General features: G+C 43.0%; 12 protein-coding genes across 12 annotated transcripts; 6 read left to right on the top strand and 6 right to left on the bottom strand.

The window, feature by feature from the left end:
- Positions 1 to 410: 410 nt before the first annotated feature.
- EAE98_002652 (uncharacterized protein) lies at positions 411 to 2,402 on the top strand (the record flags this gene model as incomplete). Its single annotated transcript, XM_038950272.1, has 4 exons — positions 411 to 683; positions 852 to 1,628; positions 1,740 to 1,920; positions 2,149 to 2,402. 4 exons carry the CDS (start codon positions 411 to 413, stop codon positions 2,400 to 2,402), a joined length of 1,485 nt encoding a protein of 494 aa, XP_038814011.1.
- Positions 2,403 to 4,467: 2,065 nt separating this feature from the next.
- EAE98_002651 (uncharacterized protein) lies at positions 4,468 to 5,547 on the bottom strand (the record flags this gene model as incomplete). The annotated part of the gene is made up of 2 exons (XM_038950271.1): positions 4,468 to 4,972; positions 5,111 to 5,547. The coding sequence occupies 2 exons, from the start codon at positions 5,545 to 5,547 to the stop codon at positions 4,468 to 4,470; spliced, it is 942 nt and encodes a 313-aa protein (XP_038814010.1).
- A 1,650-nt stretch (positions 5,548 to 7,197) lies between these two features.
- On the bottom strand, positions 7,198 to 7,377 carry EAE98_002650 (uncharacterized protein; the record flags this gene model as incomplete). The annotated part of the gene is made up of 1 exon (XM_038950270.1): positions 7,198 to 7,377. The coding sequence occupies one exon, from the start codon at positions 7,375 to 7,377 to the stop codon at positions 7,198 to 7,200; it is 180 nt and encodes a 59-aa protein (XP_038814009.1).
- A 533-nt stretch (positions 7,378 to 7,910) lies between these two features.
- On the bottom strand, positions 7,911 to 8,567 carry EAE98_002649 (uncharacterized protein; the record flags this gene model as incomplete). The annotated part of the gene is made up of 2 exons (XM_038950269.1): positions 7,911 to 8,273; positions 8,319 to 8,567. The coding sequence occupies 2 exons, from the start codon at positions 8,565 to 8,567 to the stop codon at positions 7,911 to 7,913; spliced, it is 612 nt and encodes a 203-aa protein (XP_038814008.1).
- Positions 8,568 to 11,509: 2,942 nt separating this feature from the next.
- On the bottom strand, positions 11,510 to 12,605 carry EAE98_002648 (uncharacterized protein; the record flags this gene model as incomplete). The annotated part of the gene is made up of 2 exons (XM_038950268.1): positions 11,510 to 12,388; positions 12,447 to 12,605. 2 exons carry the CDS (start codon positions 12,603 to 12,605, stop codon positions 11,510 to 11,512), a joined length of 1,038 nt encoding a protein of 345 aa, XP_038814007.1.
- Positions 12,606 to 13,552: 947 nt separating this feature from the next.
- On the bottom strand, positions 13,553 to 16,375 carry EAE98_002647 (uncharacterized protein; the record flags this gene model as incomplete). Its single annotated transcript, XM_038950267.1, has 4 exons — positions 13,553 to 14,643; positions 14,755 to 15,996; positions 16,139 to 16,161; positions 16,233 to 16,375. The coding sequence occupies 4 exons, from the start codon at positions 16,373 to 16,375 to the stop codon at positions 13,553 to 13,555; spliced, it is 2,499 nt and encodes an 832-aa protein (XP_038814006.1).
- Positions 16,376 to 18,400: 2,025 nt separating this feature from the next.
- Positions 18,401 to 18,713, top strand: EAE98_002646 (uncharacterized protein; the record flags this gene model as incomplete). The annotated part of the gene is made up of 3 exons (XM_038950266.1): positions 18,401 to 18,460; positions 18,507 to 18,562; positions 18,608 to 18,713. The coding sequence occupies 3 exons, from the start codon at positions 18,401 to 18,403 to the stop codon at positions 18,711 to 18,713; spliced, it is 222 nt and encodes a 73-aa protein (XP_038814005.1).
- A 190-nt stretch (positions 18,714 to 18,903) lies between these two features.
- Positions 18,904 to 19,554, top strand: EAE98_002645 (uncharacterized protein; the record flags this gene model as incomplete). Its single annotated transcript, XM_038950265.1, has 3 exons — positions 18,904 to 19,082; positions 19,137 to 19,219; positions 19,283 to 19,554. The coding sequence occupies 3 exons, from the start codon at positions 18,904 to 18,906 to the stop codon at positions 19,552 to 19,554; spliced, it is 534 nt and encodes a 177-aa protein (XP_038814004.1).
- A 143-nt stretch (positions 19,555 to 19,697) lies between these two features.
- Positions 19,698 to 20,735, bottom strand: EAE98_002644 (uncharacterized protein; the record flags this gene model as incomplete). Its single annotated transcript, XM_038950264.1, has 1 exon — positions 19,698 to 20,735. The coding sequence occupies one exon, from the start codon at positions 20,733 to 20,735 to the stop codon at positions 19,698 to 19,700; it is 1,038 nt and encodes a 345-aa protein (XP_038814003.1).
- Positions 20,736 to 21,484: 749 nt separating this feature from the next.
- Positions 21,485 to 23,572, top strand: EAE98_002643 (uncharacterized protein; the record flags this gene model as incomplete). Its single annotated transcript, XM_038950263.1, has 4 exons — positions 21,485 to 21,520; positions 21,595 to 21,800; positions 21,863 to 23,257; positions 23,308 to 23,572. The coding sequence occupies 4 exons, from the start codon at positions 21,485 to 21,487 to the stop codon at positions 23,570 to 23,572; spliced, it is 1,902 nt and encodes a 633-aa protein (XP_038814002.1).
- Positions 23,573 to 24,419: 847 nt separating this feature from the next.
- EAE98_002642 (uncharacterized protein) lies at positions 24,420 to 25,076 on the top strand (the record flags this gene model as incomplete). The annotated part of the gene is made up of 1 exon (XM_038950262.1): positions 24,420 to 25,076. The coding sequence occupies one exon, from the start codon at positions 24,420 to 24,422 to the stop codon at positions 25,074 to 25,076; it is 657 nt and encodes a 218-aa protein (XP_038814001.1).
- A 1,111-nt stretch (positions 25,077 to 26,187) lies between these two features.
- Positions 26,188 to 26,790, top strand: EAE98_002641 (uncharacterized protein; the record flags this gene model as incomplete). The annotated part of the gene is made up of 1 exon (XM_038950261.1): positions 26,188 to 26,790. The coding sequence occupies one exon, from the start codon at positions 26,188 to 26,190 to the stop codon at positions 26,788 to 26,790; it is 603 nt and encodes a 200-aa protein (XP_038814000.1).
- Between the last annotated feature and the right edge of the window lie 502 nt (positions 26,791 to 27,292).

The raw sequence follows: 27,292 nt of genomic DNA, 5'->3' as shown, positions 1-27,292 counted from the left end.
TTTCAACAATCTCCAACAATCTCGAGTCTTCCTTTTTGAACCATCTTAACATCTCTTTCCACATGTTCTCGCCAATTCAATTTCATAATACACAGGATTTATACTACTGATCTGATTCCAAAAAAAGAAGAAGACAGAATCCGGATAAAGCTATTCATCTTCCAGGAGGGTCCTCCCCCCTCGAACTTTCACTTTCTTTTCGTTTACTTGGTCAATGAAAGACAAAATAAGAGAACAAATCTTTGCCATTGAAACAAGAGCGCCTTGAGGTTCACCTTATTCTCTTGTATGATCCAAATTTCAATTTTCACTCTCCTTTTATTTCCAAACATTAACGTCCTTTCAAATATTTGTCTCACCAGCGACAACTACGCCAATTGTTGATATCTATCAATAGTTTCCTTTCAATCATGGATCCTTCAACCAACAATGGCTTTCTCCTTTCTTCAGAGCTTGATATCTTCAAGAACAAACTAGCTACTTTGAAGGACAATGGTAAAAATCTGAACATCGAGGATCTCGCAAAAGAACTGTTCGGTCTCACCTTGGAAGACGCATCGAATGATTTGGGCATTCGTGATGGTCCCAATGGAGAACGTCCCACAAAGGCATCACAGCTGTTGAAAGTTTATTTGATTCTGTCGGATGAGGAGTGCAAGAGAGTTGTGGAGCTCCGCAGCAGGGTAAGATGTTTTTCGTTGACTCTTTAAGATTCATTGCTTCAGTGCTATCTTGTGCCGTGTTAATTACAAACACGCGTTGACTTACAGACCATTAAATTGAGTCTTTCTACTATTATTCTTCATCTCGTTGATTCAAGTTCATGTGCGGCCACTAATTAGCGTGTATAGGGATGGCATGACAACAAAGAAGACGGCGATGCGCACTTCAAACAGCAACGAGAGCGCGCCGACTCAACCACACCAGAGGGTGAACGTGGCTTTTACAAGATGATGCAACAAATCGGAGAGGAAATGCACAACGCTCACAGTATCTTCAACATACCTTTCGTCCCAGATGGCCAGGTCAACGTGCTCGATCTCTGCATGGCACCTGGAGGTTACACTGCAGCAGCTCTCGATTACCGCAATAGCTTCAAAGCATATGCCATCACATTGAACCCTGCTTCTGGCGGGCACAATGTTATGATCGACACGAGCCGCCTCCAGGGTCTTAGATACTGTGATATTACAATGTTCACGGAGTTTTGTCCAAACGGTAAAGACATCCCCGAGGATTTAAAGTCAAATTTTAGTGACATCAAGCCCTACACGTTTATCAAATATCATCTTGTATTTGCCGATGGCAAGACTCTTCGTACGCATGATCGCATTAAGGACACCTACAAGGCCAACCTTAGTAAGGAAACAGTGCGATTACAAACTTCGCAACTGATTCTTGCCATGAATAGGATGCACAATGGAGGTACTCTGGTTATGTTATTACATAAGATTGACACATGGCACTCAGCATTCATGTTGTATACATTTTCGAAATTTGCTACGGTTGAAGTATTCAAGCCTGTTAAGAAGCATGCTACAAGAAGTAGTTTCTACATGATTGCGAAAGATATTAAAATCAATCATCCAGAGACAATCAAGGCTATTGAGGAATGGAAGGAAGACTGGGTGAGTCCATCAAATTTTTAGCTATCATACTACATTATCTTGCCCATGAATTCGCGAGATGACCCTTTGTGGAATTTTATTATATCAGCACGACTAACAAATTACGTACAGTTTTATGCCACATTTGGAGGTCCAGATAACATGGGTTTAGTCAAGGAGGAGCCAACAAATGAAATAGTTCAAGAACTACTGACTGAATTCGGACCAACGCTGATCGAATTGGGACACAAGACTTGGATGATCCAGGCGAATGCATTGAGTCACACTAGTTACGCAGGCTCAACGACCGATGGTAAGCTTGAGAGAGTTTCTGGTAAAATTAATGAGATAAATGAGAAGCTTAACCTGGAAGTGAAGGTCGAGGAGATTGCCGTGGGCTTGGAGAATTTGATGGATAGTGAAAACGCAGCGAGGCTTGGGAGATTGGTTGAATGATATTAGTCGGTTTTAGCATTGCTTTCATGTTACTTTGTTTGATATCCCGGGAATATTTACTAAGATCACTCTGCGTTGCCTTTAGGAGTCAAACAAGGGTTAAGAAAGCGGATTTGGTGTGGAATAAAGGGCGTTTTTAGGGATCATCATGAGGGCTTCAAAATGGAACGTGGAATGGGATATGCTCCAATTGGTGGCAGAGGAGCTGGCTGCTGGTCAGTGGCCAACGATGGTCAAGTTATTCCTGGTGAGAAAGCAAAAATCGATGATGAGGCCACCGCTCGTTGCGACACCGGTACTAATGGGGACAATCGAGCCATTTTCATGATGGGAGCTTAGTGTGTTGCCATACTTGTGATCGATTGACTTGTTCTGGGGTGGTTGAATCTGATTTGTGTGTCAGGATGACTGGAATCATAATAGGACGGGCGAATAGTTGGTAATAATCTGTTCAACTGACATGAATATCAGTCTTGCATGTATATTCGAGCAATACTGTTAGCTAATGTGAGATTATGGGATGGTGATCGCTATGCCACGTTGATTTGCAAATTAGTAAGCCCAATTCAAGTGTATATTGTAACTGCACTTGTATCTATCAATTGCAGTGAGGCAGTCATTCCTTAAAATCTCTAGATATTTGGAAACTATACTTGGACCCCTAATACCATGAAAATGTATCACCTCTCTCATCCCATATGAACGCTATCTCTGAGTACTGCTGTCTCTACAGGATTTATGAGCATTCAGACAGTCTATTCTCTGCCAGTTAGGCTTGATCTGGGAAAAGACGTAATACCTGTGAATGCATTCGAAGAGACTTATTCGTTTCAGGTGTTACACAAATGATTCTACAGCATTGAGAATGGCTCTCAATCTGGGCTGCTTAATACATAGTGATACTTTGATTCTTGATTATGGATGCTCTACTATAAATACAACCTTGATCTGTAAATTTGCACCTGCTCAGCAAGGTGCACGCACTTTTAATACTGAAGTTCAGCATGCACTTGATGCAGGTGTATTATCTTATGTTGTGTTTTGTTATGAATATTCTGGTTTCTGCAATAAGATTTCGTTTGGTGTAAGCATTGACTGTCACTCCATTAGATTGGAGTTATGGAAGAGCGACACTGTACCCTTATTTAACTTTGGCAGACCAATAAGGTGGCGAGTTTTCAGAGATCGATGGACTTCTCTCTAATGCATATGTGTGATGGAATTGCTGGGGAGATATGTAGTCGAAGAAGTAAATGTCTATCCTATGCATCATGCAAATCTTATCCTGAGCGAACATAACCCCTCTCAACGATGTTAGGAAATTCGCGAGAAACTATATCTTTAAAGTCACGAACACCGGTAGTGAGGTAGAGATATTCTGATCAAGTGACGATCCCACTATCAACATCTATATCTCCACCACCGACAAAACAATCGCTTTGGCTATCTTCCCTTTGTAAATTGACAACCGTGAAGTCCTCCCGCGCGATCCTCACATCTTCATTCTTCTCTCTCCTCCAAAGAGCAGACGAAGACCTCTCTCTATTACCCTATCATCTAGTCTCCTTACCGTCCAAGTCCCTAGCTAGGTATCTATAGTAAATTCACGAAAGTAACTTTTCCCGCTAGCTCAAGCGGAATAGAATTTATCAAGTTCCTCAGGAGGCCGGGATAGCACTTTCTCTCCTCCCTCCTCTCTCTATAATGTTGTTTTGGGCTTCGTATCTACCAACTTCCTGTGCTTGTACACCCGTCAACCCGGGAAATGTAATACCGATTGATATGTCCACGAAATTTATGGACAACAGGGCTGAGAAAGAGAGGTGGGTGGGTATTTGAGGCTGGGAAATGAGAAGTATTCAGTTCATGTAATTTTCAGATGAGGTGAGAACAGGAAAGAATAATTTGTTGGAAAGATGCGATGATTTTTATTAATTGACGAAAGGAATGTTGGGTTTGAGCTGCTCTCTCAAATATTGAGAACAATCGTACACTCGTACAAATCGGATGTCCCGTTCTTGGCAGAATGGATATGTGTGTGTTAAGCGAAGCGAAAAGGATCAAAAGTCCTTATTCTAGCTGACGATAAGAATTCCTCAGAGGCATATATCACATGGAAATGATATAGATTATTCAAGATTGTCTGATTGAATGTTCCTTTGCCCAACCCCAATGCTATTGAACAGCTATCCTATTTTATGAACAGATACAGAGAGGAAAAGAATCACTCGATCGATATTCTCGAGAGTGCGTTTTCCCTTGAACGCCGCCGTTCAACCCTATTTTCCTCCCATAATGAATTACCCAATCCATCTCCATTGAACGCCATCATCAATTCATAAATTCGTTCAACCTTATCCCGTTCGCCTATCTATAATTTTAACCGACAAATCCCTTCTAGCATCTACACTCCAGGTTGAAATAATGTCACTAATCCCATCGCAGCCGCTGCTGCTACACCCCCAATGAGAACCATTTCAGCAGCACCCCAGCAATTGCCTCCTATACATTTCGCTTGGAAACCCGTTATCATGCCCGTCTTGACATATCCAAAGATGAATAGTGTTATCACCATAACCCCGACAGAGATATATAATCCCTCGGCAACCGTGGATACGAAAAAGTAAGGCAGTAAAGGTAGTAAACCACCGAGGAAGTATCCCATCGAGATCGTAAGAGCAGATGTAAAAGCGCGGGATGTAGCAGGTTCTTCTTCACAATGTTGGAACTGCATTATGTAGTCGGTGAGAAGCTCTGGGTGCATTTGAGCAAGATGAGTTGATTGGCCGGTGATAACTTCTTTGGGAAAGTCGTAAGGTTCATACTCTTCCATGAGATCGTTTAAGACGCCTTGAAGATCGGTTTCTATTCGTTCGAGGGTCTTTTCTCGTGTAGCATGATATGATGCACTAATGTAATTATTAGTCAATCTGATCTCAAATTTGACGACACTCCGTTGGCCCTCCGGGAGCCACTGCCGTGGAGGCAGACTCATTGATGATGACAACTTCATTCCTTCACTGGATGCAATTGTGGGGTAAACTCACAGTTCACTCTTAGCAGCAAGATATCCACCCAAGCCCATAGAAATGGCCCCTGCAATCAACTCGGCCATTCCTCCCCCTATAACGATTTTCGAATCGTTGAAAGCCGACAATCCAGCCGTCAATGCAAATGGGACTGTCAACCCATCACTTAAACCAATGGTTGCATCCGAAATAACTCTCGCATCGATTCTCCATCCCTTCTTCTTTGAGGACTTCTCTGATCTGGAATCTTGAGATTCTAAATCTAAAGTACTTTCATCATCATCGTGGGTGTCGTCGACCGACCCGGAGTTCTGGTTCGTGTTGCTATTTGGTAAGAGAGGTTGTCTAGATGTAACGAAATCGATCTTTGGTACTCCTCGTTCTCGATTTGCTTTGGGCGATTTGGGAGTGACGGATTGATAGAAAAAGATATTTTTAAGGGCAGCTAAAACCATGATTTCGGTTGGGGGTGGTGTGTGGCTTTAAGTTGTGTTGGGTTTCTTCTGAGGAGACGTTGTACTTGACTTGTGATGACATTCAACGAAGATATGTAGTAATTACCTAGTACTGTCTCCTACAATTGTACATTCCAGGGGAACGAGGTTGATGGTTTTGATATCAAAATGGAATCGAATTGAGGTTGTTCTGATTCTTGATCTCCAACTGTTTGATAGGTTTGTCCCTTTGGTTGCTGGTATGTGTGATTGGACTGATTATCTGGTTAAGTTTTGGCTCAAGAATTAGAAGTGAGATGAGAGGAACTTCTTGGATCTTTATATGTGTTGGATGGATGGATGGATGGTATGGTGGTAGTTATATTCTAGATGTCATTCCCTACCTTTTTAGGACAACATCTCCATTTATTACATTCAAGGATTATCTCAGTTGGTTTGATAGTTAACCACGGGTTTGATTCAAAGGTCTCTAAGCTTGTTTGAATATTTTAGGATCTTGCTGACCATTAATTACCTTGATTCTGATTCGTCCAACGTGGGTAATATCTCAACAACGATTGGTCGGTTGGATGATGGATTGATTGAAGAGTATCGATATTCATTTGATGGGGCTAATAAATTGTCGGTTAGTCTCGAGTTAGTTTAGTTAGTTTCTTTCGACTTTCTTTGTGCATGGAGTATTTCCGTCTGATTGCGCTTATCCCAAAGGAGATAAGAGAGTATAATCTTCCAAAAAGCGGGGAATTCGGCGATAGCGATAGCAATACCGGACAATCGTTGAAAATGGACCATAGATATGGAGGCATGGAAAGCTTCAATTGGAGATGGTGATATCCCCTATATCTCTTTGGAGTCACCGGGAACTGGAACTGGAATTGACGTTGCTTTCTTCCTTTCCATATTTATTCAATTGATCATTTCTATCCAAACTTTTCCAGCTCTGGTTCCTTGACTCCATGGTTCATGGTCCAAGACACAACACCAGCAATGTCCACCCTTAACACAAACGCTTTGATCAACCCGGAGCTTCAAATCAGAACACAAACTTTAGGGGTTTCAGATGTCCAGCAGCTAGCTTCTCCCAAACCCCGTCGTGGTTGCTAATATCCGTGGTCTCATTGGCCGTTTCAACGGCTTTATTACAATGTCGGTGACTGGATTGGTTGAGAGCATTCACGCATACAATTTCAAGCTTTCTATGCCGCAAATAAGGATGGGACGGGCGCGAAAAAGTGGCCGAGAAGGCTGACACATCCGTCCTTTCTAGAACATTTTTATGATGAATTGAATTTTTTATATCCTTACCGCTGCAATCCTTACCGCTGCAATGCTATGGATATCAAGACAAGACTAAAAGTACGGTCCCGAGATAGATGCTAGGGGAGGGGTGTCACCCCGTAACTCCGAAAGGCCGGAGGTCACGAGGGAGTGCAATTGTTCGGATTTCACTTGTAAGATGACGGAGATGCATAAAAGAAGGAGAGTGATATCATTAATGCTATATGTATGCAAGTTCCTCTAGACATCTTAATCCTCCAATATCGTTGCTTGTCTCTCGATAGTTCCCTGATGCCACTTCATTCCTGGTTTGCCACTGAAGAGACGTGGCAGAGAAGTCTCTCCATGTTGACGTCTGTCTTCCTATCCATCCTAAGCACCGCCTTCTCTCTTCGCATACTCCTCCTCGATTCTTTCCTCGTACAGTCTGTCCGCCTCTAGTTGAGCCTCGGTCTTCTGCACTGTCTCGGTAGATTGATTTGAGGTGTCGACCGTAGTGGTGTTTGGAGCCGCATTGGCTGTGGTTGAGGGGGTTTCGGTGAAGGATGGCATTTTGTGTGAGGGGTTGTGAATGATTGAGAGTGTCTTTTCTGTATCTTCTGCCTGGTAACGATCTCTTGTAGTATTAGAGAATAAATGTAGTTGCTGTATGATACTACAACGGGCTCGAATTCTCCATGAAGAGCACCCTTCTTATGTGCCAGGTGTGGCGGTGGCTGTGCACTGTGGCACGGAAATCATTATGTAATAATGAATGATATTTTCATTCCACGTGCTTCCTTTCGAGTGAAATCGAGAGTCTCGCCCTCCATGTATCCCCGATTCCTTCCGCTGGTATCACATGATGATGCGCTAGTTGATCCCATTTGGTCTTGTAGCCTATAGCTATTAGACCCATGTTAAATAAAGCTCATACATGTACATATCACGAGCGAACAATGAGGAAAGCCACTATGTTTTATATCCTGCGAGAGGAATTTTTAGTTGTATGTACCCAAACTTCTCTTATAAACAGCCTTACAACACCAAGAACTCGATGCTATATGTACAAATAGGTATCAATCATCGTGCTCCCATTCTTACTTTCACCCATGTTCGCCTGAAGTGTTGTCTTTGCGTATCTCTCCCTTGCTTCCATTCGATGCTGAGTAGTGACCTCTCCATCTTGTATATGATTGACTTGACTCCTTCTCGCCATTATATGGTTGACTTGACTCCTTCTCGCCATCCTGTATATGATTGACTTGACTCATCCTGAACAGGCCTGTGTAGTGCTGCTTCGTCGTGTAGTTCTTGTCATCCTCATCTGGAAGTGGCATAGCGGCGGCGTCCCCCATCTCCTCGTGGTAAACCTTCAAGAGCTTCTTGTGGTAATCCTCCAAGAGCTTCTTGTGGTAATCCTCCAAGAGCTTCTTGTGGTAAAGCTTCGACAGTACTGTGTCCAAGCACTATTACACCCCTAGTCCGAGACAGTTCCCTATTGGGCTGCTCACTGGACTGGTCATCGAGGCACCAAGTTTTCTGAGACCACCTAAACGAGTTGATATGATTCTGCTGTCAAGACCGGTATATGCATTGCTTAAATTGTAAAACAAATATGGTCTGCTCGTTGAATGCTGTGCAAATACTATGGGAGTGCTAGAAAGATGGCCTATCTCATAGGAGCCGCTTTCTCCGCTAAAGACTTTGGTCTCGTGAAGCCAAGAGCTTTGGGGATGCCAGCCAAGACATAAGTATTTCATACTTTCGAAGAATTCGCCTAGGTCGCGCGTCAACAAACTCTTCATCAATCTCATTCTCTTCAATGAAGATGCTTTGAAAAAAAAACGAGGGGCTGCACAAGTTGCTCGAGCTGCTTCCCAAATCTTGCAGTTGGGACTGTATACATACTTTTGGAAACTGTTAATGAAGAAACTCGAAAAGGTTCAGCATCTTCAGTGATGCGGAGCGGCGCTAAAGCTATGGGTACGTATGAACTCCGGTGGCTTTGTCGAGACCTGAAACTGTATTCTTCCAAGCAGGATACGGGCAGCTTCAGAGAGGACATGTAAAACTGAGTCGTTACAGCTTGTTGAGATAGTCTAGCGGGATGACAGAGTCCAGTTTTTCTTCCAATATGGTCTGTGCAGTATGTTCCTAACAGCGGTAATACACCTTGGCATGAATATTTCATCATGAGATGCACGTTCGAGAGAGTTCGAGGCGAAGTGGTGATGTAGTTTAGATATTGTGAAAAAAGAGATTTATGGCTAATTGTGATGGGAATTGTAGTATCCGGAAATCTCCAAAAAAATAAACGGGTCAACAATGAGTTGAATGGAAAAGAACTAGAGAGAGTTGCAAGCTTATTATGAGTTCGAGATTACTATAGGGCATAGAAAGTAAGGTGGTAGCAGATCCTCCTATCAACAAAGAATTGATTCTCTGGTGTGACAGCTCATTTTCTCGTCTGTGTCACAGCAAGCGACGAGCGGTGTGTAGCAATAAGTCTAGCAAACAGACCTGAACACGGAAGGTTGCAGCTAATGGTCGAAACCAAAGCCACCTCGTATTTGGACAAAGATAGGTAGGTAACTTGATGTAATCTTCAGATTACTGCTATCTTACTTCGGATTGAAAACTTACGAAAAGTTAATTTACTGATCATTATGATCATTATATCGAGAATGATGGGGGATGGTAGGAAATCATGCCTGAGATTCGTACGTTTTGAATACCACAATGAGGAATGTTATTCCTTAGCCAGTAGCTTTTGCTGCATATCTCAAAGTGACTTCCCGTGAGTTGGCTTTTTCAAATCCCTCACCATGCAGCTTAGGGGTTGCCTTCCGTTCGATTTGTAACGAATGACGCTTGCGTGTTTGAAGCCTGTGGAAAATAACCCAGGTATCTATGGCCTGTTTTGTTTTAATTGCATGGGGTATAGCTTTAGTCATGTAGCCCTTCGATTGCACCTCATTTACTGACTCGTATCGCCAAAGCTATATCTCCGGGTCAGATATTCATACAGCCACAGGAAGGTAACCAGTGTATGGAAAGGAGCAATGATACAGCTGGCAGGTTGCCATCAATAAAGAGGTCCAAGGACCTTCTTAGTTGTAGGAACGGAGACTTATAAGCGAGTCTGAAAATTTGAAGCATTTATGATATATGATACGGAAAATGTGATCAAACTCAAACCAGCTATCTGAAAAACAATTTCTTGATATGTAAACCATCCAATGTCTAGATGGCAAAAGGAGAGAGCCTCATCCCGTCCTGATATCCTAGGATAAGACAATGCAAGAACAAATGTATGTATAAAAGCAGCCTGGATCCAGCCAGAAGTACCACAATAGACATCACTATAAGCCTCAACGAATCATTTGATTGGTAAGTACTCTTATTGGGTAGAGCTCCAGGTGGGTAAACCGTCATACTCTACTCCACATTAGTGAGATACCAAAGCGTATACTGGATCATTATTTGCGCGTTTGAAATCGGGGTGATATTTGTGTTTTGAGAGTAGAGATAAGGAGACTCATCTCCTACCTGTGAAGTTTTCCTCTTTTGATCCTCAAGAAGTTCAAAATATTATACGAATTCTTGCAGATCTTTCTCATCAGCCGATTTTGGACGCACAGGATCTCTTCTGTTACCACAGCATTCAAATCATACATTTCTTGGAGCGTTTGACTTCTTTCTCAATGTACTGTGATCTCTAGAATACTCTTGAAAAACCAAAACATGACTTTTCAGGAAAGGAAAGAAGGAGCAAGAAACTACTGCATTTATACCTTCCATAATCGCTTCCCTCAGTTCATTACACAAACGTGAGCAACAGAATATAAGATATTAATTCCTTCCGTTCTAATGAGCTTCTACCCATGCTCGTATCACACCCCCTCCAAAGAAATATTCTAAATTCACATCTGTGTTCCACCAACCGCCAAAGATGGTTCTGACGACGGTTCATTTCTAGTCCAAGAATCCGTACCACCACGTTTCTCTCCTGTTCCTCACTCTTCACGACATTACTGTCCACAACATCTGTGCCTACTTAAGCTCTCTCAATACAGTTGCAATGAACAAGAACATCAGTAATGAACTACACATTCTCCAGTTTGTACTCATGATGCACCAACTTCCAAGTGTGCAGAGCGAGTAGAGCGATCAGGACGAATCATAAGCGAGGTAGGAGATGCGAGAAATCACAACGATGTCCCAAGCACGAGAAAAAATCATCATGACTATCAACTGTTTATCTGATCTCATCTTTGGCTTCTTAAGATAGGTACAACCATCCCATTTCATTCCTATAGCAAATATACTCTTTCATTCCTTGTAACGCTTGTATCTTTTCCCTTCACTTCGATCCCCCGCCCCCGAACACAACACTCTCCCGTAGCCACCACCCAAATTATGACTCACAATCACCCATTCCACCGAATCAGAGTAAACCACCCATATGCAAAAGTAGATGCATTCTCCTCGCGCTCGCTCATCACATGTAATAAACAATTAAGCAAGCAACCGCGTGCGCTCGAATCCGCCAATATATGTATGTGAGTTGATTTGCAAACACAAGCCGTATGATAACCATAAAAGCCAAACCATCTACTGTATCATCCATCCATCGCCGCGACGATAAAAAGCACCCAAACGCCCCTCCGTCCACCCCTCAGTCTTTTCATTCAAGATTATGCTACGAAAAAATCTCTCCGTTGGCTTCTACGCTCATAGGGCTTCCTCCGTTGTTTGCCAACGCTCTTGGATTCCTCCTCCGTGGCTTGAGTCGAGCACTCGCACTGGCGCCACCAGGTGCAACATCAATACCCTCATCACTATCCTCAGCATGCTCCAGCGCATATGCGGTCGCTTCATCCAACTCTCTAACCTCATCTGGTCGTTTCCTCAACCAGCCCATTCGAGGACCACTTCGCGCTCTCTCCGAAACCTTGAATCCGTAAATTTTAGGTTCGTAGACTTTGCCTTTGCCGAGACCAGGTGCAAGGTTTGATGCATTCATGCCGTTGATCTTTTCCTTTTCTTCATCGTTGGAGTGTTGTAAACTTCTGCCTCCATGCCCACTCAATGCTTCTAATCCCTTCTTGCTAATATCGTAATCGGGGAATGTGAGGAGAAAGAGCGCCCCAAAAGTTCGTCCAAAGTAGGCACCATCGACCGTCTGGAATCGGGAATTTGGAGGAACGTATACATCGAGACAGGAGGGACAGAATAATTTGACGGTGTCTTCACCTGGTACATCAGATAATCCTACGGGTAATGTGCGGACTTGTTCGCAATGTGTTCGTGGACAGACACCAAAATGGGCAAGGTCGTACTTCTCCGACATTTGTTGTATACCAGCTCGAGAACAGATAAATCGTTGATGGATAAGACCGTAGAGCATCTCTGCGGAGGATTCTATAATTGATAGATCGCTTGCCATTCGTTGATGTCTTCTTTCGGCTGCAGCTTTACGTCCTGATCGATCCTCGCCCTCAATAGATGCATCCTCATCCTCATCCTCATCCTCGTCATCTTCGTCCTCATCTTCTTCTGGCTCGACATCCAAGATCATCTAATAATAGGTTCACGTTAGCATGTTGTCAAGATACATGAGTCATGTATTGAATTACCTCGAGTGCTTCCTTATACATAGCTACTTGTGTTTGTAAACCTGTCAAATTGAAGTCATCTTCTATGAATTCCTCCGATATCTCTGCAAAGTATTCATGTCCCAATAATGCGCAGAAAGAAGAGATCCAAGATTCTGGGGTACCAGAAGAGGAAGACATCTTGTGGGGGGTAGCTGGGTAACTTCGAGTAAGTTAGGTTTAAGTTCCAAACCCAACCTGTTGTTGAATGTCTGTTGAAAATCCGTGACAACTAGTATCAAGATTGACGCAGCAGGCTTGCCAGTTGAGTGAAACCGAAAAAGATGTGACGTGAAGTTTATGACCGCTCCAATATACCAGAGCTCGAATGCTTCGTAGGAAAGGCACTCTTAATGACGCGCTTGAATGTATCGCACTTCCTATATTGATCCAGAAAACAGTCGTGTATACTGGCAGAGACTATCCAGTAGGAGGGATCAACGTGGAGCTGTGGGTGTGCGAGTTGCAGATTACTTGGTACTTTAATTAGGTATCCCACTCGAGAGTATTCGTTGTATTGCGCTGGTCCGTCTTTGCGCACGGTATGTTGTTGAACTGGTTTGATAGGGGGTAAATGCTATGTATTATGATGATAGAATTTCTTCAAATTACTCTCGATCACAATTTGAAGATTCGTGGTTTGATGTGGTTGCGAGGGAAAGTCCTTTCAGCTTGTATCTTCCAAAGTGGAAATCAACTATCGACCGCTGTTGACCTTTTTATCAAAAGCCTCGTCTTCGAGATTAAACTTCAGCTTCAGGCATCTACAACCCCGCTAGGCAATCATTTCTGAGCTTTCCAAGCCGAGGTCAGGCCGATCACGTGAGGAAGTTTTTGGTTTGCTTTCAATCACTTTAACAGGCAAGAAATCATTTCAAGTTTAAACTACAGTAGTCTGATTGTATCTAGAAATACCTAGTTTCGCGGATTTGAACGTCGAGAACTATTTTCATATGAGTCTTCGTATTCCCAAACTCCATCCTCTCATGCCATTTTGCAGCGCTAGAACTCCAAGACAATGCGTCAAATGCTTCATAGCCACAACTCTCAATGATACGATACTTCAAGTAGCGTATCATCATGATAATTCACCAAGCAATAATCGATTCTCTTTCCTCTCTTGTACCATCTTTGTTCTGTAAGGATCTCTTACACTTGACCATAATATAACGATCCGGCATATGGAAATCTACAACTACTAATTGAAAGCGCTTATCTTCTGGTACCATCCAGACCCTTTCTTGTCGAGGCATTGGAAAGTGTTCTCTGATGGGTGGTGTAAGAGCTTGAGCATATGGCGAAGGAATTTGTGGCACTGGACTCTGCCTTTGTGATAAATAGGGTGCAAAGTTTTCCTGGATCAAGTCTCTATCCTCAATCGTTTCGCCATTGTTCCAGTATCCTGGCGATAGAACACCATTGTGAAATTGTACCGATCCCTCATTTTGGAAGCTCTGGTTGCCGTAGCCTGGCTGTTTGTTGGGAGGTTCGAGTATCCCGGACACATCCAATCCATCTTCTTCGCAGCTCATTATCCACCGGCCAATCCTAGCACTTAGTACACCATCCCACATCCCTTCCTGCCTTGGACTTCTGAAAAGCAGATCAATTGCCTTTCTTCTGATGCTTGGTTCCCTACATTTGGTCGCTACTACATGTAATGGCGGAACAATCCCGATATCAAGGCTAAATCGTGATGAATTGATAGCCGAGGGATTCGCCTCACATGTTGTAACGAGCTTTTCCGCAGCTCGAACTATGTACCGAAATTCATTCAGGAAAGAGTCATAAACCATCTCTGAGGTAGATGTGACAGCCGATAGTGTTATGGCTGTGGCTTTCAGATGTGTGATAAGGACAATAGCGGCCTGATTAAGCACCTTTCCTTTAGGGGATATAGATAAGCTCAATATGGGTTGGAAGGCTTGCTCGAATTCATTTAGTCCTGTGACATAATCTGCATACTGCCGGGCTATTTCGCTAGGAGTATCACTTTTCGCACTAGCAAACTTCCTGTCGAAAAGTGTTCTTCGATAGTATTGAAGTGTTCGGTCCATTAAAAAATCCCAACAGTGCTGAGCTTCAGAAAAACTTGTGAATACTTTTGGAATGGGAATGTGATGTGCAGAATGAATGTCCCAAAGTAGGGGGGGAATACCCGGTGTCATACCGAAGAACACTACGATAAGAAGACAGTCAGCATGTGACAAAGTATAAAGTTAAGAAGAAAATAGAATTGTCCAGATCTGTTCAATCTTGGTTGAACCGAGAAAAACAGAAGCACACTTACGTCCTTGCCCATCCAGGCGGACGAATGCTTGTATTATAGTTTCCTCCAGCGTAAAGTCGTTGTTTAAAATGGGAGGAGTAGGACTTCTCGATTGAAGAGGCCGCTTTCGAGGATTCGTGAGCACAGGTGGGGACTGGGAAGATCTATAGGTAGCAGGTGGTGGTGTATTACCCATGGAAGGGGGAGTATGAAGTGACTCTGGAGTGCGGATACTGGAAATTGAATGATTGGATGACGGCCTTCTGCCAGGGATTGCAATTGGCATCGCAATGTTGGGCTTTTGTTGTTCGCTCGGGGATATATATTCACTGGGTGTTTGGTACGCACTCGGATAATCTTGAACCGGTGTACCTGACAGAGAACGTTGCTGTTCCAATGTTAAGTTTGACTTGTAATGTGATGGAATGGTCATGGCATCTAGTCGTGGACTGTAATCCCTTTGTGGTGGTGTGGGCGTCCTATCTATCGTGGGGGTATGCGCAGGTTGAAGTGGCGGGTTCTCAGTTTCCAGATACTCTTCGATATGTGATGAGATAGTGGCTGATTTGGAGGAACCATCCATACCTGGCCGACTGTGAACTTTGGCTATAACCTTATCAGTCTGGGGGTTCGTATTGAACCCTGCTGAGATCCGCCGCGGAATCCACGGTTTCGATCCAGGCTTTCCAGCATAATAACTCCTCAATAGCTTCAAGCCTCCATAAGTTTGCTGCACCGACGAAGCATAACTTCCTTGTATGGTTTCAAAGCAAACAAAAAGTAAACATGCCATAAGCGCTGTTCTCAACTGAGGACCATTAGAGGTAGATATGTACTGGTTCAAAGCTTGAATGGCCTTGAGATGTTGTATGACGGCAAATTCAAGATGCTTTTTGTTTATATCTTGAATGACGTTGACTTTCAAATGTGGTCCAGGTGCTTCTTCAATGGCTTTGTTAAGAGCTGCAATAGCGATTACCGCATGTCGAATTGAAGTGACATTGTGACTCTCTCGTAGAATAATGTGATTCCAAAAGGTGGGATCAAAGAAACCAGGCAATTGATACGCTGTTCGATCACAGAAATATTGGAAATACCGGCCTTCCTGCTCTGTTGCTGCAAGAGAAATACTTGGAGTATAAATATCTGCCATTGGAATTCTAGGTTGGATTGGCGTCATGTTTCCTCGTGATCGAATCTCGTGAGCGTATCCATCGCATGTTCGACCGAACTTTTGACATCGAAGACATTGTGGTTTCGTTTCTGTTGATCATTTGGAAGGATTAGACGTAAATTATGTAAATTTCTAGTAGCTTAGAAGGGAAAATTAAGATGCTGCTCAATTCTGGTACCTTGAAGGAGATTGTGAAAAGTCCATTGAATTTAGAATTACGAAACAACTTACCGTCACATTTAACACGACGAGCCCTGAGAGATCAATGTCAGATATCTGCGAATATATGCCCAAGAAGTAGACAGGTAGATCAGAAGGTACTCACTTGCATGTAATGCAGCCTGACTTAACTTTAGGTTTGCTCGCTCTAGCTCTTTTGGACGGCCGTGATCCATCGTCCCAAGTCGATTGCCGTTCCAAGTCGTCGGGGTTGGTATCCATGAATGAGACTTTAGAATCCCGTTTCATCGAAACCTGTGTAATCGAAGATCTGGAAAGCGTCATCACAACGCAAAAACCAGTCTGGAGTGATGTGTTTGATGAGATGTCTAATTGGACATAGGCGAGAAAATGACATTGGATTTGAGGACTGAATATACATGGAATAATTGTTGATGTTTCTTGAAGTAGTACCTTTCTCTTCCATGACGATATTCAAGAATGAATATAAGGAAGAAATGATGTCCATGATGAACTGTTGGGGTCCTAATTTGACGTATCCAAAGGGTCGCTAGTTCATCGGACCCACCGATAATCTATTGCAGAACTGACCACTGAAGAGTAAGATCTGAAGCCCTGTAATGATCGTTAGTAGACCCGAATTCCAGGCAGAGCATAGACCACAACGTGGAAAATGCAAACAAGCCCCGCGCTCCAGACTGCCGAACGTCACCCTACACATGCACGATCCGGGCGGAGCAATGCTCTCTGTGGCTGGGTGAAGTAGTTCTCACATATTTGCAAGGCTTCTATGGTATAAAGGGAGAGTTCATCATCAGCCCTGTGGGATAAGTAATCGTCGTTTGTGGCTTTGAAAGCTACTAAGGCAGCTACAAAGTAGGCACATGTGTAACATTCATGGGGTCTGGAATCAAATAGCATATTTTGATTGAAGTATCGAAGAATCACCCTGGGATTTGTGCCAGTTCTCATAGCTGATTTATGAATTTCATAAAATCGCCAAATATTGGAAACGAGCTTCCCCGCTCGCCCATACCCTGACATTAACAAATAAATGCACTGATATCGAAGTCGAGAACGCTCTAATTGGCCCTTTATACGGTATCGCACGATCATTCGTGGAAAAGGGGTGCCCCGGCAATTTAATCACCCTATCACCCTATCATGCTTCATACCTGCCCTTATTAGATCCGAAGAATAGTTGCCAAAATTGAGCCGCAGGTTACAACGAGCCTGATCCGATGTGCATGGTAATCGTGATGATGTTATAATAACGATCGATATCATGATGATGTTTGAGAGGTCGTTTACCTTCCAATCCAAGGCGTCCATACCCGATGGTAATATTTCTGGAAAGGCAATGAGAAACCACTGTTTGCGTAAAGTTGCCAATCAGAATGCTGACATCAGATGTTCTGTACATAAATCACGTACGGTGATATGCCCGATGCTGTGCAAGCCTCTTGATCGGTATAAATCAGCCACAAGCGGGTAACCATCCATAATCACATCTGAGGACCCAAGGCCGAAATTGCAAAAACTTCCTTGGGATAGCGATTGGTAAGGCTGATGATATTCCGGAGTGATCGAAAGTTTCGAGAGGGAAAATGGTTCCTATTGGTAGATATGACGGAAACGGCTTCCAGAATCGTGTCAGACCTCCGCGTTTCATCACCACATTTTACCCCAAAGAGAAGTATTGATATTTGACAGTGGGATGCCTATGAATCCTCCATGCACGTCGTTCTTAGAATCTGACATTACCGAAGAACCAAGGAAACCTGGTAAGCTGTAAAGATATCATGAATAAAAATAGTATGGTACACCTTTGCACTCAGTCACTGAGGTATGGAAGCACAGGTCGGTCGAGTAAAGAGACATCGAAAACCTTGATTATCATGGGTTCTGACTGAAGTACAGGAACTCCTAACTTTGCTGTGCAAATTCAATTGACAATTAGAACTATCGAAGACCCACGTCAATGCAAATGACGAATCGGGGACCAGCCAGCACGGGCTCAGCCGTTGTATATCCAAGCCCTTGATCAATAAAGTTATGTGGAGTCGTGGTCCCATTCAAGTCTATAACGAACAGGCCTTGGAATGTCACATTCGTTGATAAGGTAGCAATGCTTCAGGATTGCAATGAGACAAAGTTTCCCGGCTACAGTTTCCTCCAGGCAACTTTCTCAAAACTTTCAAGAGATGACAAATGCCAGGGTCGTTTGCAGATTCATGGCAAGTCTTTCAATATTACTCCCATGAAGATATTAGATCGGGGAATTGAGGAATTCACTCTTTTCCTGAATACCAAATGCCAGTAGTATCAAGAGGGACACGCGCAAGTAGTCAGGTTAGTTTCAAGGCTCAAGCAGTATGTATGTCTAACCTCCCGAGACAGTTCTGACGTAGGGAGATAGGACGGAGACAAGTGTGAACAAGTGTGTTCGGTTCCCGAAAAGCGAAAGATACCTTGGTTAGTCTCCGAACGTGTGAGTAGAGGTGTATTAATGCTTTCAAGGAGCCAAATCGACTTGCAAATGTTGGTATTGGTAATATCAGATGTAAATGCTGTGAGGACCTCGGAAGCAATGAATCTTTCTGCTCGAGTAATGATTGGTGATTGATTACCTAACTCTTCTACCGGCTGACATATCACAATTGGTCACAAAACTTGCACCATTTTTTGTGGGACCATTGCCCCTCACTAAAGGTACCTATTAACTATAGCAACTCAATCATCTTTTCACACATTGACTTTCGAGAACAAAAGTCTATCAAATTCTATACTCAAACCATTACAAAAAGCTCGTGATCATGGCTGACCCCTCTCTCTACACCTATCCTTCACCTCTTGAAGGCTATGAGAACTTGGCTCCTCTTGGAACTGACGTATCACCTGACGGAAAAAGTCTTTTAAACCCGGAGACTGGAATTAAGAGCAAGAGTTATGAGAAGTTCACAGAGCCTTTGGATAGTGGAATCCGGGGCGCGTTGTAGGTTTTCGCCAATGGCCATGCGCAATAAAAACGAAGGCTAAGAGGATCTAGCGATGTACACATCTATCATTTCCAGAAGAACAAGGAGCAAGCCAAGTTTGCCAGAGAATTGTGGGAGAGGATTAGAAGAGAATGTAGGATTCTATCTCTATAGTCAGTCCCGTGGATTGTTGCGTTCGTACTGACTCAGGATATAGTTCCGGAGCTTCGCATCTATAGATTCTGGGAAGAACCAATTGGGCCTCATCCTGTTGCTATGTTCGAAGTGAATATTTTCACTCCGCAACAATTTGGCGCTTTCATACCTTGGCTGGTGATTAACAGGGGTCCGTTGAGCGCGTTGGTTCACCCAAACACGGTTGATGAGAAAGGAGAGGTATTAGATGAAGAGAGAGACCATACGCAGAGAGCGATTTGGATGGGAGAAAAACTTCCACTAGATTTGAGTTTGTTTAAGAAGCTAAAGTAGCAAAAAGCTACACAATAGGAAGATATTCTTGGTTAGGGATAATGGGCAGCAGGAAATATCTGTGCAACTGAAGGTTAATTTGCAAAAGGGGAATGCAAAAGAATTAGTGACAGAAAGGAAAATGTATTTAGATACCATGTACTTCACCTGAACCACCAGTTTACCGATGCGTTAATTCCACTCTCTGAACTTCTTATGCTATGCCACCATCCTTTTGGTATGAACAACGCATCCCCGGGGCCGACCTCTACCTCGAAACCCTGGTCTGTGACTTTTTCTCCCCAAATACGATCCTCAAGCAGAGATCTTTCTGGACCTTCCATCATCTCCTCACCTCTCATGCTGGCAATTCCCGATGCACCAATACTTTGTTGTACATTATGATATATCCCTACACCAACTGCAGGTGGAAATAATCGGACTCTTTTCTTGCTCACCAACTGTATGAAGAGATTCGGATTAGGATCTTTGTGTAATGGTGTATAACTTGTTGATATGCCCATCCATATATTAGCATCGTAAACATCGCCTTTCCCGGCTCCTTTCACCAATCTGGGTGTAGGCAAGTCTCGTTGTAATTCTATCGGCAGATCCGCTATTTGAGCCTGTGCAATGTAGAGCGGGAGAGAGCACTTCGGATGAGTGGCTGCTAGAAATAGAGAAAATGGTGCGTAGAAATGATAGAATGACTTTTTGGAATCGTAAGGCTCGAGTGATTGGCGTAATTGCTCCGAAAACATCATGTGGTATGTATTGCTGGGCTGCATAAGCCGCTCGAGTCGCTTCCGCAAGGCGCCAGAGTCGACTGTCAATTCGTAAGGGAGGACAGTGTCTGCGAAGCTATGGAGATATTGCGATGGCAGAAGAGTGCTAGTCTCAGCAGGTGGAAGCACTTTTGCAAATTGTGACGAAGGAACGTGCTCGAACCATTTCGCAACTCCATTCAAAGACTTTTCACTCTCTGAGATCGTCGATAATTTGTCTTCCACGGATTTCATGAATATAGGCTTCATGGGAATGAAGGCTTCTAGTCTGAATTCATCGAGGTTGACATCGTCAAAAGAGGAGTTGATTGTTTGAACGGACGGTAGACTGTGGTATTTGCGCACGGCAATTGATGATGAGAGTCCTCGTTTGCATTTTGTTGTTTGACATAATGTACTAGTTAGACGCAATCGCATGTTGTGTGGTTGATGGTCCAATTGTCACAATGCAGTTGAAGATTGACATTTTATTCGTAGGGATGACCTTAGCACGGCACTGCAAGTTTGCGACCAATGCACATGCTAAACTGACGGAGAGCACAGACCATTTGAACTAGCACAACTGGTTGGCTCGGGTCGGTAATAATTAATTATGTAATATAGTAACACCATAAGTCTTCCTTCTATCAAAATAAATATCTCTCTTCATAACCTCTGTGATTTGAACCTTTCCACTCATCAGGAAATGATGTCTTTTGCTCTTCGAAATATGTGTGTCTTGCTCACAATTGATTCTCTCATTTTTGTCGTGAACTTGAAAACAGATTTACTAAACGGCTTCTGCTTCTCCAAAGTGATGACATATGCTATTGAAGTATCCATATATGCATGCGGTGCTGACACCTCGGCACGCACACCAAGCAGAGACAGGAAGGTCGTATCAAGTGGCTGGCTGAATGCCGAAGCTTTCTCGCAGACCCCGCGCGCGAGAGGACCCTTTCTATTTCCTATTTAACCTTTAAAATACAATGATTCTTCGTCATTGTATCAATTAGGACCTTCCACAAGCTCAGCTCCTACTTCTCATCAATTTCGACATACTTTGGGAGATCGCCCGATCTACTTGTTTCAGTGAAATCCTTCGTCTACTCCTCATTGAAGCTCTGGGAGAGCCATTTACTAAATTTTCGGAAGTGAGCCGAATTAATACGGGTATTTAGGTCAAAATGTCTACTCAGACTAAAGGAAATGTCAATCCCGTCGTAATTACCCCTGCCTATCCTTCTTGCAACGTTGCAATATAATAACAGCTAACACACATTTCATCCATTTATAGTATGGGAATATTGTCCGGATCAATCATGAAGCCCACGAGTATATATATTACCCCATTGCTATCATCGGTGCCGGTGAATCGGGTATTGCTATGGGATGTCGTTTGAAGGAAGTCCTAGGGTTTGATCAGTTTCGCATATTTGATAGGCAATCGGGAATTGGGGGAACATGGTGGATCAATCGCTACCCCGGAGTTGCTTGTGATATGTCAGTTTCTCGCCCGATGAGATTATATTTGACAATAGATTCATGCTGACACTATATGATAGACCCTCAACATTCTATTCATTCTCGTTCTGCCCCAAGTACGATTGGTCATGTTTTCATCCAGGGGGCGCAGAGATGGCCGAATATCTCCAGACTGTTTGTGAGAAGTATGCAATTGTGGATAAAATACAAGTCAATACCGACGCCAAAGAAGCACGCTGGCTTGAGAACGAACAAGTTTGGGAAGTAACATTACAACACTTGATGGTTGGTGCTGGAGATTTGAGTGAAGAAGATCGAGCACTCAAGGTCAAAAAGCAAGGCCACAGTGCCGTTTATACCTATGAAGAGAAGATTCGATGCAAAATCTTAATAAGTGCTGTTGGAGGACTCGTTCAACCAAAATCTTGGCCCGAGAGTATCCCCGGAAAAGATAATTTCAAAGGAGAAATTTTTCACTCCGCTCGTTGGCGATTTGACGTCAATCTCAAGGATAAGAATGTGGTGGTTATAGGAACTGGTTGCAGTGCAGCACAATTCGTGCCGAAACTCGTGACTAAGTATGGTGCGAAGTCAGTAACTCAACTAATGCATTCTCCTCCATGGGTTTCACCCAAAGTCATCCCGCCACTAGGAGAGAATTTGTGGAATAAATGGTCACCAACATTGAACACATACGTACCCGGTTTCAATAAAGCCATGCGTTATTCGTTAGGCGCAGTGCTTGAATATGATTTTCGAATATTCCGATCCGGCTCTTTCGGCGAGAGAGAACGTAGAAAGTTGGAGGCTGAATGTTTGGCTTACATGAAAAGTAAGGCGCCCGAGAAGTATCACGAAATTTTGACTCCAAACTATGGAATTGGTTGTAAGAGGAGGATCTGGGATCCGGAATGGTATGCATCTCTGAATGACCCGAAAATTCATCTGACAACGCTTCCACTGAAGAGCCTTGAAGAAGATACTGTGACTTTGGGACCTGGTCGTAACTATCCACCTGAGAACGTAGCAAGCTCCGTACCAACGGACAAAATTACCATTCCTGCTGATGTTATCGTTCTTGCAAATGGGTTCCAAACAACGAAATGGTTCCATCCATTTAATGTCTACGGCAAGGAAGGAAAAACATTACAAGACGTATTTGAAGAACGGGGTGGCCCTCAAATGTACATGGGGACTGCTATGGATGGATTTCCAAATTTCTTCACTTTGCTTGGCCCGAATTGCTTTACTGGTCACACATCTGTTATTTATACGACAGAAAGTATGGTGACTCAAACCCTCAACTTTATCAAGCCTTTGCTCAATGGCAATATTGCCAAGTTAGAGGTCAAACAAGAGGCTCAAATGAAGTGGACTACTCAAATTCAGTCTGCCTTGAGAAGTATGGTGTGGGCAGATACTCGTACGAAGAATTGGTACCTCCGTGATGATGGATGGAATTCGAACACTTACCCGTATGACCCCTTTTTTTTCTTACTTCCATCCATGAACTAATCGGTTACAGATACACTCAACTTGACTTTTTCTATCGCTGTTCGTTCCCAACTTGGAGACACTGGAACATTGCATATACGCGGAAAGGCTTCCTCAAGAAATGGACTAAGAGAACATTTGTTCTTCTGGTTTGGACAGTAGCTTTTATCGATATTTATAAGAAGAGGACGTCAGGCGGTGGGTTGGGATTGAATGAATCACTAAACAGATGGTTCAAGAAAGGCCTTTTGGTGACAGCTTCTACGCTGACAAAATTAGCAAAGAATATACAGTAGTAGGCTGTAATAAATTCTATCACATTGTGGGAGCATTTATTTCGAACGCATAAAGCATATGCCAAACTCAACTCTATCAAGATGAGCCTACTCAGGTGGTGAAAATGAGAGATGTATACTTATGCTGCCACCACTTGAATTCTTATATACTCTGAATCTTGCAACTTCAGAATTATTTGATTTATGGAACTTGAAACTCTTCTTGTGGAGTGAAAACCCGCCAGTGCCTATGTCCATCCTTGAACATCTAGAATCTTCATTGCTGCTTCTTCTTGCCGAATGAATTTCAGAGCAATCCTTGATGCACTGCTCTAGAAGTTGAACACGTACAGACCACTGGACGTGAATAATCGTTGTTATCAAATTGTTAGAGAAATTTATCTGCATAGATGACCGCTCAATTGTCCCTCTTGGGGTGAAGCATTACTTCGGCAACTAGGTATCTCGATGTGTAATTCTAAGCGCTTACTTATTCATGAACACTTAACGAATGCTCGGGTCAAAATTTGAATCAAACTGTATAAATTATCAGTGCATGATTGATTAGCATCATGTCATGTCACACTCTCACTTTGCACGGCCTCTACGGCTCAATTTGAAGTCCAATATCTTGCAATACAATAAGTTCCGGTTACCATGTACGGAACTGTTTATTCTTAATTGTTTAAGTACTCAACAACAGTCTGAGATTGCTTTTCCTTCATATTCGGAACAACAACATCATGAACAACATTTTTATCTGCAACTTAAGCCATCTTCTTTACCGAACTCGAAAATCTAATCGCTAGAAGATCTTTCCACAATAGGGTGAAATCTTCCTTACTGTCTCAGACATCGATCAATAAACATGTCAGATATCGAACGCCTCAATGAAGCTCTACAACGCTTGGATGATCTACGAAGGCGTAACCGACCCAATCAACGGCGAATTTACAACTTACGACACACTTCTGAAGCTCTTGACGCTAACATATCCTCGCGTGCAACAACTGGTTCTGGAACTAGAAGGTTTTCTCTCACCATCGCCAATGAGACTAAATGGGTCCGGGAATGTCGAATAGTGCGTGAGGTTGTGTATGCTAGGACACAAAAATTACTCCGCCAAGAACTATCGGCAATACAGCGAGACCAGGCTGAGACGCTGGAACCAGGGGGCACTACAAACGACGAGCCTACATCACTCACCGGTGATTCTCCCCAGAATTTAGAAAGTCTCGGGTCTGACACAGGCCAGGATACTCATATCAAAAGTTTAGACTGGTATTTTCGCAAAGCTTTGGTCGATGCGTCTCTTCGTCCTACTCAGAAGCCTTTGGAGGAGGTAGACCCGTGCTTTTGCGGAGACCCATACGCGATTGAAACTGCCAATGGGGAATGTCATGAAGCTGTGAAAATGCCAAGGTGCTCGCATATTTTTGGACGCTCTTGTATTGTAATTTGGCTTCAGGAGAAAGATACCTGTCCGATGTGTAGGCAAAAGATTGTGGTACTACCTTTGGAATGATGGCCTTGCAATTGAGTGAGCACTGGGTATTAAGAGGGGCCTTGACTCTTCACCTCAGTCGCTAGATAGAAAAAGAGGGACAAATGAAAAACTGGGAGTGGACCTTGTAGTGCAGGTTTGCATGGAAAATTGGGACTTAAGTGTTTATCTGGCGTAGGGACCTGGGAAAGATAGATCTTTTATTTAGGATTTTATTTAGGAAAATTTGTTTGCTGGCCATCAGCAGATAAATATTTGGATTTGATTATTAAGAAAAAATTTAAATTTTTTCTTACTGATCGCAGAGTGTGAGACTGAATTAGCGTGAGAAACCAGTGAAAATCTTTCCAATGAAAAGGGAAGGCTAGATCATCATAATCGTCAAGTAATTCTTTTAATGGAGCCAGATTCGCGGGTCGGAGATTCTCGCTTCTTATATATTTATGCCTATGGATTCCTCTTAATTGCTGCATACTGAATTAAACACTAATAAAGCATGATCTGGTTTCCCATTCCCATCAAAAGATGGTTACTATCTGACTTTCACTGTGAAAATTCTTAGCATCTGAACTAGTGATGAAAGAATGGAGTTGGAGATGGAATTATTCGCAATACGAATAGTACGGCCATTAAAAGGTTATTCATACGTTTCAAAATTGGTGACTGAAGCTGTATCGATGATGCCGCACCTCAATACGCTGTATTGCAAAGCTCCCGTATTGGTGAGTGATGTACTGATTTGATTCCTAGCGTCTATATCATCACTATATATATCATTCTCTCGTTCGTCACTTCCCGCTTCATTAGAATCCAATCAACTATTCGAAAGACCTCTATATCAAATCACCACGAATCTTTCCATAACTTTGATAATTCACAACAGCATCAACATCACCTACAAAGATCTACCATCTTGATCATACAGCTTTGTAGACGTTTAGTGGTGTATTTTGTTACTTTTCTAAAGTACGAGGTCCAATAAGGGAAACCGGTACACACAATAGCGACTGAAATATCAAAAAGTATCAGCCAATTCAGAAAGTTACCCTCCAGAGACGCGACTCACTCCAGCAGTCCAGTACAGAGATTTCCACCAGACTGAAACCGATACAACATCGGTATAATACTACCAATGAATCCACTTGACGCAGCACAAGAGGAAGGCACAGCTCCTATCGTCTTCATCGTAGAGCGCGAAGAAGGAAACGCGGCGGTCCATCTAGATCAATACTATCTTCTTGGTGACGATTTACGAATACAAGTGTCAAGTACAGGAGTACTACCAGATAGCATCCCAATTTCCTTCCTCCCAGCAAACGTCGCTAATCGCATGCGACAAGAAGCACAAGAATCTGAAAACGAGAATATCCCCGCCCTTGAGGATCCGGAACAGAGAAGCCTTGAACTCACGAATATGCCTACGTCTTCGCAGAAAAAGGATGCAATCAGAGCACTTCTGAAACCAGTCAAAAGAGACACAGATGAACTAAGTCTATGTTTTTGCAACGAACCATACGCAGATGCTACAGCGAAGATAGACGATAATTCGCACGAGCCCGTGAAGATGCCAGATTGTCCACACATTTTCGGGAAATGTTGCATCGTACAATGGCTGGGCGAAAACGACCCCTCGACTTGCCCAATGTGTAGGAAAGTGGTTCATTTACCAAGCGATAGACCAGTAACGCGAAATGTGATTGACGATGTTTATAGCATCATTGACTATATTTTCTGAGTCGGAAAGACGTTATAGATAGGGAGGAGCAGAGTAGATGGCCACTTGATAAGCGAGATAAATTGATTAAGTGGCGGATTGCATCAAATTTGGGGCCAGCAGACGGAGGGGGTTCGCATTTTTCAACTCTGAATAATAAAAAGCATGTCTACTATGATACTTGATAAAATCCAATGAAAAACTCTCTTTTGCTATTACTCTGTTTATGTGATTATGATATCTGAGACCTTACAATTTGAGCCAATATAGCTATTAGAAAATGTGTCTAGATTTCTTGGCATTATTGATCACATGGCTCGTTAACCCCCTTTGAAAATTGTTAGCGAGTAAAGACGACAGAAAGCTAGTACAAAGACTTTCTAGAGGTTAGGTGCGGAAGCAGAAACAATCAAACTTTAGGTACAGTTATGATACGTCAAGAGTAAAATATTGGTACGGCAATACTACATTAAAAGTCAATTTTGCGCCGTAGCAATTCCTAACTGCTACGTTGTATGAGCAG

Source organism: Botrytis deweyae (genome assembly GCF_014898535.1).
Source record: "Botrytis deweyae strain B1 chromosome Unknown BDEW_004, whole genome shotgun sequence".
NCBI classification, from domain to species: Eukaryota; Fungi; Ascomycota; class Leotiomycetes; order Helotiales; family Sclerotiniaceae; genus Botrytis; species Botrytis deweyae.
The sequence above is the reverse complement of the archived record's forward strand: the minus strand, read 5'-3'. Positions and strand labels throughout refer to the sequence as shown.